Below are 15,342 nucleotides of genomic sequence, written 5' to 3'. Positions count from 1 at the left end.
AATCAGACACATGACTAAAAATGTTTGGTCTACCTAGAATTTTTCTCAATTTTTTAAACCATTAGTGGAGAAAAGAGTTCTCTGTCCTCATGACTTTGGAAAGAACCATACCATGGTCAATAGAATGAAGAAAATTCCTGCTCTGAGACATCCTCCTGGAATCATTGCTTTTCAGGGCACAAGCCAAGAAGATGAGTTAAACTCATTCTTGATGGAAATGCCTTCACTGAAGGGAGGCTGGGTGTGACACACACAGAGGATGACAATCCAGCATATTTGTGTTTAGTCCCATAAGCAAATCCCTAAGTCACATCTGAATTATTCCCAAGGACAACTGACAGCACTATACTAAAATACCATCTACAACAGAGGTAGTTGTACTGGCTCTGATAAGATGACCAATAGGAGATCATAAAAGTATACAAAACTATTGATTATTTAATTCTGCATAGCAATTCCTGCAGTAGCACATTCCTACTACTCCTGTTTCCCAGTTGTTAATTCTTAGCTACAAGTGATCCACATCAATAAATATGTGTTATATCCTATCTCATTCAATTCTTCACTTCTATTAGACTCTTACCAGTAAAGTTTTTGTGTGACTCTAATTCATGGCTCAAGATTTGGCTGGGTTTTTTTTCATGTGTCTCATCAACGCTCCATTCATTATTGCTGTTTGACAGGATATTGCTGGAGGTCTTCTGTGAAGTTTCAAGTTTCTTGGGAGTAACTGTATTTGTCTGGAAGCTTTCACTAACTGAGAAGACTGATCTGTTACTGTCACAAGGGCTGAATGCAGATGTGTCTTCTTGTAAGCCATCTATTGTTTTCATTTTTAAAGTTGATGAATAGGTTCCCAAAGGTTTTGCAGCAGGAATTTGCTTATCCCCATATGAATCTGACTGAACAGCATAATTTCCACTATTCTTTTTTTTGTCAGGTCTTAAGATATCATGCTCTCCTTTTTCTTTAGCATGGTGTAGCTGTGGGCTTTGCAGAGGTTTTCCTTTACCTGAGCTAGATGAAAACCTCACTTGTTTCAGTTTTTCCAGTGAATTTTGTGCAGAGTTTTCTGCTTCTTCCGTAAGAGAATTCTTCTCACCTTCTCCTTCAAAAATAGTTGCAGTAGCAAGACCATTCTTTTTCTGAACATCTAACATCTGACTGACCCGAACTTCTGAGTCAGTGGAACTTGAGCTTGAGCTGCGCTTCAGAATGCCCTTGGGTGGGGTACCAATGCCATTAATCCTCTCAGTCTGCTTGTCTGGTTTGGGAGCAAGGTCTTCTCTTTGTGATACAGAATCTGCTGCTTTGTGAATTAGTTTCCTAGCTTTTGGGACAGGACGCTTAACTGGTTCCTCCTGTGATTCATCAGTAAGTTCTACAGAAGGCTTCTCAGGTTTATCTGTTTCATCATTTTGTAAGTTTGATTTAGGTGGGCTGTCTTCTGAGAGTGACCAAGTTTCTGTAAGACATAGAAGAGCTCATGAGTTTATGTGACATTTGCCAGTATAAACAGAAAGATATGACTGCAGATCTAAAATGCAGTGATTATACTGGTTTATTAAAAACAACTGCAGCAAAAACAAAGTCAGTAATTTTACATAGGTGTTGATTTCATTTTTATGTAATAGAAATTTTTTGCAAATTAAAAGCTTGCAGTTATTTCTTATTTTAGAAACATTAACTATTCGATGATATCAAATAGAGCACACCAAGTTTTTTATCAGCATTATTCCTGCAAGGGACAAAGTTTGCAGGGAAGGGCAGCTTTTGAATACACATACACCTCTTCACTGTCAGAATGTAAACAGCAACCTACAAAAATGGAAAGTGGCTATTTCCACAGTCATATGGAACAAGGCAAATGCAGAAATAATCTCCTGGCAGGGAGATGAAGGGTTTTCTATTCCTACTATGCAAATCTTTTCTTTTTCTGTTAGCATGCTTCACAACAGAGACAGGAGAGTAATAGCCACGTATGATTCTAAATTACAACTTCAAATGCCTGTATTGTGATATATAATCACTCAACAACTTGCTTGCAGAAAATACTGCTGGAAAGGGAGGATAATAAACAGGACTAAGGAAACAAAGGAGAAAAGTATGAACCAAAGAGAGGTAGGCTGCTTCTGTCAAGCTGATTAGCAGCAACGATTGGAAGGTCATAAAGACAGCTATGCCAAATTCAAGGAAATTTCACTGTCTTCTTGTCAATTCAGGACAAGCAGCCCTCCCAGATGGAGTGCTTAGTACTGACTAAAACTATGCATAAAAGGAAGGAAGCAAAAGCCATTTACTCATGTCTATAGCCATTTCCTGAGTATATCCACATGCTTTAGATGAGGTTTGAAATACGCTAGTTGAGAATTTCCAATAGTTAAAGACAAAATAGGTTTTGATCTCTTACAGAAAGAAGTAATTAAAGCAAAAATAATTTCCATATAAACCTACAGTAAATTTACAGTCATCTGCTAAACAAATACATTTACCCTTCTTTGATAGCTGAGGTACAATGACTGGTCTGTCTTCTGACTCCACACTGTTCAAATTATCATCTGATACAATGGAATTAAATGGATTTCTCCTTTGCTAAAAAGGAACAAACATTACTATTGCAGTCAAATTCTTACATCACAAAATAGACACAAGTACAGTGATTTTCTCTTCCCCACTAACCCATCAGTAAGGAGTCTGAAGGCATACCTCTTAAATTGGATACATGACAAAAAACCTAAACAATACGAACAGGAAATTATCAGAAGTGCCGATGATAACCTCATCTTGTTCTTCTGAACTCACCAACAACAGAGATAAGCCACCATTTAAAGACACTTGAAGATTCCAAGTTCTTGCAAGTTAAATAATTTTATCTCTAATTCTGTGATATTAGAACAGAGCAGGCCAATCGCTTTCAGTAGTTGAACAGATTGGAAATAATATTAAGGAGAAACAGCCACCAATTATAGGTGTAGCAGCACTTTAGTGATGAACCTTTAGTGCCTTTCATTATCTCCCTCCCAAAAAAAAAAAAAACAAAAACAAAAAAAAAAACCAACCAAAAACCTCATTTTTTTACAAATTATTATCTTTCCTCCTCACAGCTTTACTTATGTTTACCACTGAAGCAAATAACTTCCACCATATTCAGTACCAGTCATACCCTTACTGATGAGACTGCTGGCTTCACAGGTCTTTCCTCTAGCTTGTTTAACACAGGGGTTACTTCTTTAGAACTGTAAAGGAAAATTACATAACAAATTCAGCAAACAGGACATTACTTTAAGCCTTTTTGAAAAAGCACAACAAAGATTCACTTACACATACTCAAACAAACACTTGGAACTGAGTTTTTCTGTTTACCCTGTTCTCATTCCTATAGCAAAGGGGATAGTCTTGCTGCTTTGTTTCCTTGCAAAAATGTATTTACTTGTTAAAGAATTCAATACTGTATAAATACAGTAAATATCACTACTCTCCAAACAATATCAGTGTTGCCATCTCCATCCTTGTTCTACATTTGTACTTCTAGGACTGAAATGAAACTGGAGGAAAGTGTCAAAGGCTGATTAAAAATAGAATTTTGCAAAGTGTCAAAGTCAGAAAAAACAGAGGAATCTCATCACCACTAAATATGTGACATCTCACAGATAATAACACATTCCCTCAGAGGTACAGTTTATAAACTATTCTTTCAATTGAGATGTATAATTTCTTTTTGATTGATAGCATAAGTGAAGTAAGTTATTACTTGTGATAATAAGTATAGCCCAGATATGGAGAAATTAAAATAGCTAGACAAGACAGCTCCCATATTATCTCTAGAAATATTTAATCTACTTGCAGAATGATGAAAGGTTTTTTTCCCAATCAGACTTTTACTATTTTAGTTTACCTAAACATCTCAGATATGAAAAAGTATTTGGTTTTTGAAGATGGAAGTTAGACATGGATTTCAATATGGTCTTCATATAACCGTATTGAGTATCCTAATTTTATATGGAAAATACGGACATTAACCAAGATACACACTTATGATTTTGGGGTGGGGGAACAGTATGAAGCAGAGAAGATTTATATTTCCAGATAGGAAATAAATATCAGGCTAGGAGGGAAAGCAACTCCCACTGTTTTGCCAATATAGATGTGCAAAGATATTCCAAAACGGAGTATTTCTTTGCTCAATGATCTGTTATGTGTGAAAAGGCTTAAGGATGGTAAGTAGAAGAGCCACAAGGTGTCTCAGGACAGAAACAACAACCACGTCTCATCAAGTTGCAGATTCATCTCCTTGCATTGACAAATATCTCTCTAGTTTGCTGATTGGTACCGGTCCGCCCTCCTGAGGGGAGAACAACTTTGCCATCTTCTGCAAGGTGCACAGTTAAACTCAGACTTTAGGGAAGAAAAAAACCCCAAAACACTCTGAAAAAATACCCTTAAAAGTCTATTTGCCTCTATTTGCCTCTGGACTGCTAAGTGTGTCTGAGCAGTGACATCACTTACATTTTGCAGAAGGAAAACATAATTATGGAGAAAATAAAATGACCATGGTGAGCAGTATGAACATAAGGCTAGCAAAAATATAGCAGGTGCAATCTGAACTATAAACTTCTATATCCCTTCCTTGCTCTTTTGATTCAACACTGCCTTTAAGAAATATACCACCATGCATAGTGATAGAGGGTTAAGGTATGAGCTGATCATGTAGTGAAACCTATCTCAAGGGTTAAAAATTTACTGTTCTTACATTTTTGTAGGACAGTAACCATTGCAGCCTCCTATATGCACCAGATTACTAACAGATTACTATTGTCCTTTCTACTATTTGCTGATCCCAAGTAAGAAAAAATTCTGGTTCTCAAAGAGCTAAATGTTGCAACTTCTAGTTCTTTTCCAAAATATCCTTTCACATTATGGTTTTTAACCTTAGTTCTAATATATTTTTAGTGTGAAAATAGACATACATATTAAAGAAACTACAGAAAATGTAATTTGTGTTCTTGTTTTTACAAAGCACTTGTAGTTTTGTTTTTGAGTGCACTACACCTGTATGCTCCCGCATTTTGTGTCTTTTTTGCAACATCTACTACTGAACAGGACAATCATGATTTTTGTTTTTAAGGTCTAGGTCCCAAATACTTCAACTGCTCACTCATTTTAAGCAAGGAAAATACTGTTAAGCACCCTGTGCTGCAAGAATTCTTCAGTGAAGTTTTTACAGGTGGAGAGATAACTCTGTGCGTGTGTTCAGCGAAACATAATCTCACAATCTTTAGTGCAATGCTTCTTTGGACTTACTATAGAATAATTAAAGATTAACAACTTGGCATTGCATACTGAAAACCCTGGTCTAAATAAAAAGCAGAGAAAAAACAACAGCCAGGATCCTATAACTAAGTTTTACAACAATGGGTCTGAAAATGAGTTTACCCATAACCCATATAGATAAGAAAACTGAACAAACTGTTCCCAGATATGCTGCATTCACAAGGCTAATCTAAAAGTGTGTAAGTCCAAACTGAAAGATTTAAAAAGGCTTTAAAAATTCTACATTTCAATTTGGAAAAATGATGTGCTGAGAACCACAATGAAGGCCCAAGTCCCATATAAACTGAGACAACAAGGCAAAGGCAGGAGCAAAGCTAGAGAAAGGGGTTACAGATTTGCAGGCATTGTCAATATATGGATTTTAAAAGTCAGGGTTTTTGTGCAAGTTTTCCATTTGCTGAACCCCAGGACCCCCACTTACCACCTGTTCAATGTTGATCAAGAATACTTTCTAGCTTAGGGAAGAAAATTATGTACAAATCTTAATTCAAAAGACAACCCTCCTTTTTGAGATTCAGCATATAGACAAATGGCATCACTAGACAGAGGGAATATTGACAGTGTGACTCACCTTTGAAAACTCATTCTGTTCAAGGCTACACCTTCAAAGACACTTCATACACCTGGCCTGTAAAGGCTCTGGTATGCAAGAAAATTATCACAATGACATAAAACTCAAGAAAGAAATAATTCATAGCTTCATTATAGAATTTAAATATTTGGGCTGTGGGGGATAAAGATCACTGATAATTTTCAGAATATTGTTGCTGCACCTAATATGGCAGCACCTTGATTCAACAGTAGTTGAACTGGCCCCAGGGTTGGATTTTATCCTTATCAGTTTACAAACAGATCTACCAGAACTAAACTTCCTTTAAACTCAGTAAGAATTGTTTTGCTTTAAGAAAAGGATCCAGAACAAAAGTACTCTGAGTAATTTGTTATCACATAGCTTCTGGACCCAATCCTCAGGTTAGCAGCTGTGTAGTTTTTGCAAAGTCTGCAAGTCAGTGCTGGCCTGAGCCACACTCTTAGAGAAAGAAGGGAAAAAAAAAAAAAAAAAACAAACAGAAAAACCCCATAAACCCCACAACATCCACAAACTTATTCTTAAAGCACCACTTTTAAACAGCTTTAAAAGTCCAAGTGCTTGAACCACAGATAGCATCTGGACACTGTAAGCCGTGAACTGCCTTTAATGCAATCCCAAATTCTGCAATAATATTCTCTTTCATCCCCTTAGCTGTGTTAAGACTATTCCACTGTGAGAAGAAGAGCCCATTAATTCCTTGTGGCTCCACTATCCTAGCAGCCAAATTAAATGTTTGTAGACTTTCCCTTCCCAGCCCAGATACTGGAGTTAATGCTTTTGCACCATTGTGCTTCCTTCTGCCATTAGAGACTGGCCCACAGTTATGCCAGGTCAGTCTCCTTCAAAATCCAGTATCAAGAGAACAGAAGAGCATTTTAAAAACATATGGTGCCTCCTGCAATTTCTCACATGCTCGTGAGAATATTGTGTAGACTAACCTCAGTTATGGTGAATTAAACCCACATTAAAGTCATAAGCAATGAATTTCACAGTCCTGCCACATTTGCTTGCCATAGGTTTTGACATTTTAGAAACAAATTATCTGAGGCATCTAATCAAGTTATTTATGCAAAGTCAATGTAATTAAGCATCCAGCCCACATATGATAGATCACTTCCTATGGTCCATTTCCAATTTCCTCATAAATCACTGGACTGTGTGAGCTTGCTTTAGAGAGAAGATCTTGAGCTATTGAGGAAAGTACAAGTACACATGAACAAGGCATGGAGGATGATTAACTTCTGGTACAATTTGGAGCAAAAGGCAGGAGACAGTCCTGGAAAATAGTTATCAAGCTTTGCATGGCTGTGATCTGAAATAAGTAATCAAATCACTTCAAGTTGAAGACCACTATCAAGCCGGTCTCATTCAAAAAAATTTGTCTTCTATGTAATGTATTTTTGAAGAGGCTGCCTTGGCATATTATGAAATCTACCTTATCAATTACACACAGTTTGCAGAGAGTTCTAATTGTAAGAATAGCATTGTAAGACTATACTTCTTTAAAAGTATCATCATCTTTTCCTGATGTGCAAGATGATATGTAAAATATTCTAAAAGACATATAAAACAGCAACGTCTTCTGCTGTTTTAAAGAAATAACTTCATAGAAATTCCCTGAATGTAAAATCCACCTGTAAAAAAATTACATTTAGTAGCAACTAACTCTGTCAGCACATCAGTTAATTTAAGTTGGGAAGGAAGACAGAGCTCTGTCTTGTGATAAGCAACCTTTATCCTTTTTGGACAATTTCATTTTTGGTGAGTCTATAACAAAGCAGTTGATTTGACCTTTTTCAGCACAAATTCAGATATGGTCAAAACAAACACCTCTGAGTTCACTGATACTGATAAAATATAAGAAAGACAGTAACACAAGCCAGAGTTGTTAAGACTCACACCAACCTTTGCTGTCATTCACCATGAATGTGTGTGCCCAGACTGCAGACCAGGAAAGTGAAAGGTTCAATTGCTACTAGGTATTGTATAAATGCATAGTAGGAGAAGCCTTACTGCAAAGAAAAAACAGATGATGTACAGAGAAGGACTTAGAAGACAGACAAGAAAGTGACAGGTTACAGAGCTCATCAATGGCACAACCAGAAGTAAAGCAGTTCTCCTAAGAAGAAACTCTGGCTCTTACCTCACTCTGTTCACTGTAAGCACAAACAGTGGCTATCTGGGTTGCACCCTGGTTCTTGTTTCCTCAGTGTGTTGAGGAATCTGGCCACTTTAAGATATTTCACTTCTACCTGCTCTGACTCCAGCTGTTTCAGCACTTTCCTTCTCAAATGCAGGCTTTTTGGCAGTTTTTAACACAGCCAATGAATTACATGTAGGTATTTTAAAGAGAAGACATGTCTGTTCCAGAAATCAACTCAGGATATTTCAAAACAAAAAAACGCTGTTTGGGATGTTTATGGACTTGAGATAAAGTGATTTAATATTAAATCCTTTTTAGTTCAAAACTACTTATCATAGTAGTACTTATCATATCATGCCCAATAATTTGGAAAATTCTAACCAGCAATTTCTTAGTCTCCAATTCTTCATGTGATACGAAGTGTTCAAAACATATCAATGTGGCACTTGAGAATATGGTTTAGTGGTGGCCTTGGCAGTGCTGGGTCAATGGTTGGACTTGATGATTTTAGAGGTTTTTCTCACCTCAATAATGCTGTAACCCAAGTTTAAAATTCAGACTGAATTGATTGAATGGTTTCAGTAAACAACTGAGTAAAGAGATGCAGAGGTTGTGGTCTCCCTATTACTGGCCAGCCATTCTAACTAGAAAATCCAGGTCCTCCTTCAAGAAATCAAAACAAACTGACATGAGAACACATGTGGGACCATTATATCCTTGATTGTCAACTTTTTCAGAGAAAGGCAAGCTGAAGATTGTTAATTGTTCTATATTCAAATGCAGAACAATACACGACTATGTGCCTGTCCCAGGCACAGATTTCTTGTACAATTCTGTGGGAACATTTGGTGACCTTTGAAATAAGAGATAAGTACATTATTTTGGATCGAACTTCCAGCTCCCAAGCTTCACTAGTTCATATATATACATTCTAAGCATAATAAACAGACAGTTTACCTTAAACTAGTTTTCTGTTGTTCTTCTTCTTGATGTTCCACAATGACATTTAGATCTGGTGGCATGAAGACTTCTTTATTGACATTGTTCACCCAGCTGATCTTTGCTTTGCTTGTTTTGTTCTGACCCACTTCAGCTAAAACATGAAGCAAGAATATTGGTTTTTTTCCCACATGTTCATACAGGATTTCTTAAGAAAGAAGTACAAGTATTTGCATTTAGGCCTACAGCTATTTCTAAAGCCCACTAAACTTGAATTGTTTTCAGAAGCAGATCTGGTGCCTTCTCAAGAACACCTTTTTAATACTACTAAAATGTCAAATATTATTCTGAATACTTCATTTTACTACACCAGTTATATCTGCTTTTAACCTTAAATTGAGGAGTTTTCTACAAGAACCTGGTAAAGACTGATCTTGCTGTTAGACAAATACTGAAAGTTCATCCTCAGTGTCCTGAGGAAGGAAAAAATTATTAAACCAGAGGAAACTGAAAATATGTTGAAATCCATTCAATTTTTCCCTTCTTAAGCAGAAAACTGGAAGTTGTTCATAACTCACTTAGGCAGGTGGCTAACCCTTTATGAACAGAATTACCACGAGATGTTAAAAAGGTAACATAAAAAATCTAAACAAACAAAAAAGCCCCACCTCACTCAGAAATGCAAATACATTTGCATTTCTTTTTAGGGTGGGACAAAATCCTATTCCGATAATCCCTTTCAGAGCAAAAACATTCTATTATTTTCTCTAATGCTTTTTCCGCTCCACCAACAGTTTAGAAGTGAAGAATTTCTTAGTGTTCAAAAACAAGCAAGATTGTAATTACACTTTTGCTATCTATAACTGCAAGGAAAAGTATCTTGCCATCTCATGAGTCACTGAAACCAATCAATTGTACATAGTTCTGAATGTGCCAACATGTCCCTTTGTTTAAGTAACAAGATTGGGATTAGTTAACTTTCCTTTAAGACAGTATGGCTTTTAGTACTTTCCTTTAAGATACAAGTTACTGTGAAATTTAGCTAGAATTTTACAGCTGATTTTCATAACCTTCAAGCACAAAACCAGCCAAAATTACAAACACACCACACTAACCAACCATGGGGTTTTTTTTCTGCATTCTTTTCTGTTTCAGGCCTTTTCTTTTTAACTTAAAAACTCAAAGCAGTAACTTCAAACTGACTAAATTGACATTACTCAAAATCATCTCTGAAAATACAGAAATTGAGAAGGTGCAATACTACAGGGTTAGACAGAGGAAAACAAGGATAACCTGTAGTTACAAGGATAACCTGTAGTTACAAAACCCATAGAAAGCAATAAACTTTAGTCCATTCACAGTATGGAAGGAAGTACCTTACTTGCTTCACTAGCACACATCAAAATCCCTTGACAGAACCAAAAAAACTAAATAGTACAAATATCAATATGATTTGGTAAGAATAATGTAAGTCTTGCCCTTCTAAATCAAAAGGACTTAGTAGAACTTGAGGAGGTTAAAAGGGGATGTAGCTCAGTTGCGCTAAGAAAAAAAATCATTTTCTATATAAAGAATGATAAAATAGGACACTTTAGATTAAAAGTCAGATGCTGAAATATTTAATAAGGTGGGGGGGTCTATAAAATCCTGGGTATTATATGTTTTTGTGAATACAGATTGACTGCTCACTCCCTCCCTCCAGGAGGTAAAGTTAATGGCGACTAGGGCACCCACCATACCATGGGGATTATAGGTGCACTTAAAGTTCACCTGGACACAGGATGCCCATCACAGCTGCCAGAGCTTTCAGCACAAATATTTCAGTTAGTTATAAACACTATCTCTAGCTTGTGATGCCTGCCATTAAGCCTCTAGAAGTCTCAAACCAAGCACCGAAATCTTGGAAATTCATGTTAAAGAGCAATTTCCTCAATCTTGGATTCTTTGCATGTTCCTAAATAACTCACAGGGCCACAGAAATGGAACTGAGAATGAGTCTAGGAGTGCAGAGAGCTTTTAATCCTACACATAAACACAAGCCAGTCCCTTCGGTTAGCAGTCACCACTCTTTAATATACAGCACTGTGGGAGAGGAAAGCTTACGCTGTAAATTACAAGCGGGAAGTCTCTTTATTAAATGGGAAGTCTCTTTTTTGCATCACTTTCCACTTGTAGAGAGACCAGTATTCTTGTATTTCACGGACAACATTGTCTGAGGCAAGCGAAGTAAGAGGCAGCCTTTCCAAAATAAAGTACCAAAACAAATTTCCAAATGCTTACCAATGGTGGCAGGCTTCCTGCGCATGGAAGCTCTGATAATATCTGCTCCATGGATCTTATCCCTGTGCCTCTTCGACTTGGCCTCATAAAACCACTGCCCACTCATATTCTTCAGCTGAACATGGTCTTTGACTTTTTCTGGTAAATGCCTGAGGAAGAAAAAAATGAATAAATGAGATATAAACATACTTCACATACTTACCTACGTTAAGAGGAAAAAAAAAAAAAAAGAGTCAGATTTTTTTGGTTGCTTGTTTTTTGTTTTGGGGAGCAGGGTTGTGTTTTGTTTGATTTTTTTTAGCACTGTCTCCACATGCTAGTTCCATCTTCTCGCCTGTTATGCTCCTTATTAAATTAGGAAGGATGACCATGAGCTGGAAAGGGAAGAGCCTCAGCCTATTACTTCTACCTATGCTCTGAGGGTAGCTCTTTAAAAAAAATAAAACAAACAGCTTTGCTACGATAAACACTCAAGCACTAGAGAAGTCTCCAGTAACTGCAGATTTTGACTTCCTGCCTTCAAAGGCCAGCTTTCCAAGATTAAACTTGAGATAAGCTAGTAGAACAGCATAAAAGTCTCTAGCAAAATGAAGAGGATGGCTGTTTTGAGGCTCAGAAGATGCCTCTTCAGGGTTTTTTTTTCACTGCTTTTACATATGCACAGTCCAAACGTGTACTGGAAGCATGGTGCCATTTTTTCCATAAATTACACAAAAATCCTTATATGAATACAATGAGTTACAAAGAAAAACGTCATCACGTGCAAGAAACAACAAAATAAATTTTTGCTATTTATTTTATTAATCTAGATATATCTATCACCTGAACTGCAGTCATTTTAAAAACTGGGATACAAATTTTAAATAATTTGTTTTTAGGCTTCAGGGTTTTCCTGCTTTTGTGAGGCATGCTTTAACAGAATAAGTAGCTGCTGAGGGCAATTTGAGAGTTGTTTTTTTTTCCTTGTTAGGCATGTGCTTACACATGGCCTGAAGAGTAACCTGCAGATCAGGGAAGTTACCACACAGATTTGAGAGCACTTAAACAATAAAAAGTCAAGTCATGATTTATCTTCCTTCTCCATTTATAGCCTTCCTTTCAGCAAAATAAGCTAACAATAGAGCCCAAGGGAGAAATCAAATCAGGTCCATTTACTGAGACTTGAAGGCTAAGCACAATCCACATCGCTGTGGAATGGTGCTGTCTTTCACAGGCCTGATGGACAATCATGAATGGTTTGGGTCGGGAGGGACCTTTAAAGATCATCTAGTCTACCCCCAAAGAAGTTTACAACAGTATGACATTTCTCATGGGTTTAGAGGACAGATCTTCTGGTACAATCAATTAACTCTGATGACAGCCCTTTAATTACAGGCTGCAGATTTGATTGTCACATACAGACAGTCATTCCCAGCAAAGAAAGGACACCGGGTCAGTCCCAGCCCTCAAACTAAGACCATTCTCATCTGTCAATCAACTTCTCTTTCATCTTTGTATGGCCAGATACGAAAAGTCTTATTTGAATGCATCAGGTATATTACAATTTGAATACTTAAAACTTCATTTTGAAAGTACTGTCAAAAATCAGTCCCTCCTAGGGGTGCCTCAAATCTACTACATACAGTTTAAGCTGACAGATGTTGAAGTCACCATTGGCATTTTTAACTCCAAGATTCAACAGTCCATAGTATTACTGGGTCATTTAAAATTTCTCTCTCCCTCTGTGCTTCTCTAAGGGCCAAACTATATACCTTTTCTAAGCAGGTGTTCTAAGCTGAAGTAGAAACACAGCAGTAGTTTCCCTTTGTCCTCCAACAAATATATTACTCAGTTTATAAATGCAGCCAGCAGGAAGAATGGAAATGTAGAACACACAAATATTTTACACAGGTGGCTGCTTCTCCCTTTCACCTTCTTTCACACGTGTTATTTGTCTTCTCAGAAGTGATGTCCCTTAGGGCAAGGGCTGGCTTTTCAGCTGTTTGTACAGCCTGCAAGGCACCAAGTGCTCTGGGACAGTATGACAGCATATGCCAAGGGAGGTTCTCTAGCGGGAGGGTACTGAGTCACAGGACAAATATTCAGTGTCCTCACCCTGTTTGATTCAATCATTTTACCCCAGACACTGCTCACCCCTCTCCCCTCAGTATTCAGCCACTGAAACTGGGGTGTGGTTGGAAACCTTTACAAATTGGCTCAGAGCGGAGGAAGCTCAGCTGAGCTGTGGAAGGGGACAGGCTCCCAGGCCTCTCAGCTATTGCAGCCTGCTTACCTGCCTGCAGGACTCTCAGATCTGCAACCAGTTAACATAACCAGACAGAGACAGAGGTATGGAGTTGTCACAGCTCTAGACTCAATAAACGTCACCTGGCCAATGCAGCTCTCATTTTGTCTGGAAGTGAAAGCACCCTGCTCCCACCTCTTCTTGCTGCCTATGAGAGTTAGTGTGCCTTAACTCCACCAGCTCAACAGGCCTTCCATACTTTGGGAATTAATTAATTATGCTTCCTACCAAAGGTATAAAAGTGCTCTCAATTTTCACAGCACTTCCTTAACAAATTACCTACCTGTCTGCCTGATAGGGTTTGTATGGTGAGAATTGACAGATGCTTATAGCAGCTGACTTAAACAGACTTTTACTATCTCACCTCAAAGTAAGCTTGCCTTACTTGCCTTTTCAAGAGAGGTGTTTAGCTTGTCAGTCACATTGTTTCTGAGGAACTAAGAGCAATATAAGTATTAAAGCTATTTCCAGGCATTCTCCAGCCACAAATAATGAAACAGATTTCCATTATCAGAAAGACAATTAGTTCTAGGTCTTGACAACAAAAAAGTTTTTAAGCCTCCTGTGTTCACCAATACATCACAGACTTGTAATGCCTATGACTCTTTTTGCAACAAATGAGATTTTTTTCAATGCTCCTTGAATTCTCAAGATTTTCTAGGAGGAGGTCTTAGGAGAAACATCAAATTGCTTCCACTTTTTTTGAAACAGTTTGTTTGACTGCTAGGAATTAGACAAAGATTGTGGTTTACCTTGAGAGCAACTGTGGAGAATCAGACTGCAGCCATGGTTTTCCACAGCTATGTCAGCCTCCCAGCAAACCACAACAGGACTGGAAGCCAACAACTGATTCTACACCAGCTCCCCAGTTAACAAAAAGGCTGACCAAGTTGCCATTAAAATTTTCCCTTGGTAATCAAAGAACTAGTAGACATCCAGATTAAGAATCAGATTGTGGGCTCAGTTGCCAACTTTGCAATTAGGAAAAAACGCAGCAAGACCTTTATGTATGATGCAAGTATGTATTCTGGAGTCCCTCTGTGCTCTGTTAAAATGCCAGTTAGTTTATGCTGTCATTTTTCAAGGGGAAACAGCCTAAATTTATAAAGAAGCTAGTGCCCATTTCTCCAATAGGAACTTTAAACTCAAGAAAGTAAAGGTAGATAGTTAAAAGGAAATTTAAAAGAGGATTTTGGACTGAATAAGACTTTCCCGTTATTTAATAGGATGTTTCCACTATGCCAAGGTGAAACATGTTTTATGGCAAGATGGAAAATTTGTCATCTCCCCTAGGGCAGTAAATACATGCAGATTGCAATGAACAGGAATACAAACCAGCTGTCCACCACTCTGCAGGCAAACAGAAAATCTATTCATGGATTAACTGGTTGTTCCTCTTCACCTCTGGAACATCTGATAATGGGCCAGATCATATGGTATCACTGTAAGGCAGGAAATCTGCTCTGATATAATCAGTCCCTGAAGACCCTCTTATCACCAATCCAGAATGGTTTATCCTGTGCTTTGTAGGCTACTGTAATAGGTCATTGCATGAGCAAAGAGGTAACAACTCATCCTTGTTTTTGAAAAAAGAGTATTTAGCAATGCATACCTGTATCTAAATTTTTTTACCTACACCTCCCTCAGTGTCTCAATTCCCTCTCCTGTACCTGCCTTACTCATAGTCTAGAGTACAAATCACCAAGATGTTACTACTGACACCTTAATACCTTATTTGATTACCTTATACCCCAATTGACAGCTTAAGCTGAG

At 37.6% G+C, this 15,342-nt stretch overlaps 1 protein-coding gene across 3 annotated transcripts in view; it reads right to left on the bottom strand.

Annotated features, from left to right (window-relative positions):
* Positions 1-15,342, bottom strand: part of SYTL2 (synaptotagmin like 2) — a 53,604-nt gene that overhangs the window by 18,120 nt on the left and 20,142 nt on the right. For all 3 annotated transcript variants that reach the window (XM_053934900.1, XM_053934902.1, XM_053934901.1), the window contains exons 3-7: positions 11,286-11,434; positions 9,024-9,159; positions 3,164-3,236; positions 2,493-2,592; positions 584-1,465 (exon numbers count right to left, since the gene is read on the bottom strand). In XM_053934900.1, coding sequence (XP_053790875.1) covers positions 584-1,465; positions 2,493-2,592; positions 3,164-3,236; positions 9,024-9,159; positions 11,286-11,434 — 1,340 coding nt within the window. The remainder of the gene's footprint in view (positions 1-583; positions 1,466-2,492; positions 2,593-3,163; positions 3,237-9,023; positions 9,160-11,285; positions 11,435-15,342) is intronic.

This window comes from Vidua chalybeata, chromosome 2, assembly GCF_026979565.1.
Source record: "Vidua chalybeata isolate OUT-0048 chromosome 2, bVidCha1 merged haplotype, whole genome shotgun sequence".
NCBI lineage: Eukaryota > Metazoa > Chordata > Aves > Passeriformes > Viduidae > Vidua > Vidua chalybeata.
The sequence above is the reverse complement of the archived record's forward strand: the minus strand, read 5'-3'. Positions and strand labels throughout refer to the sequence as shown.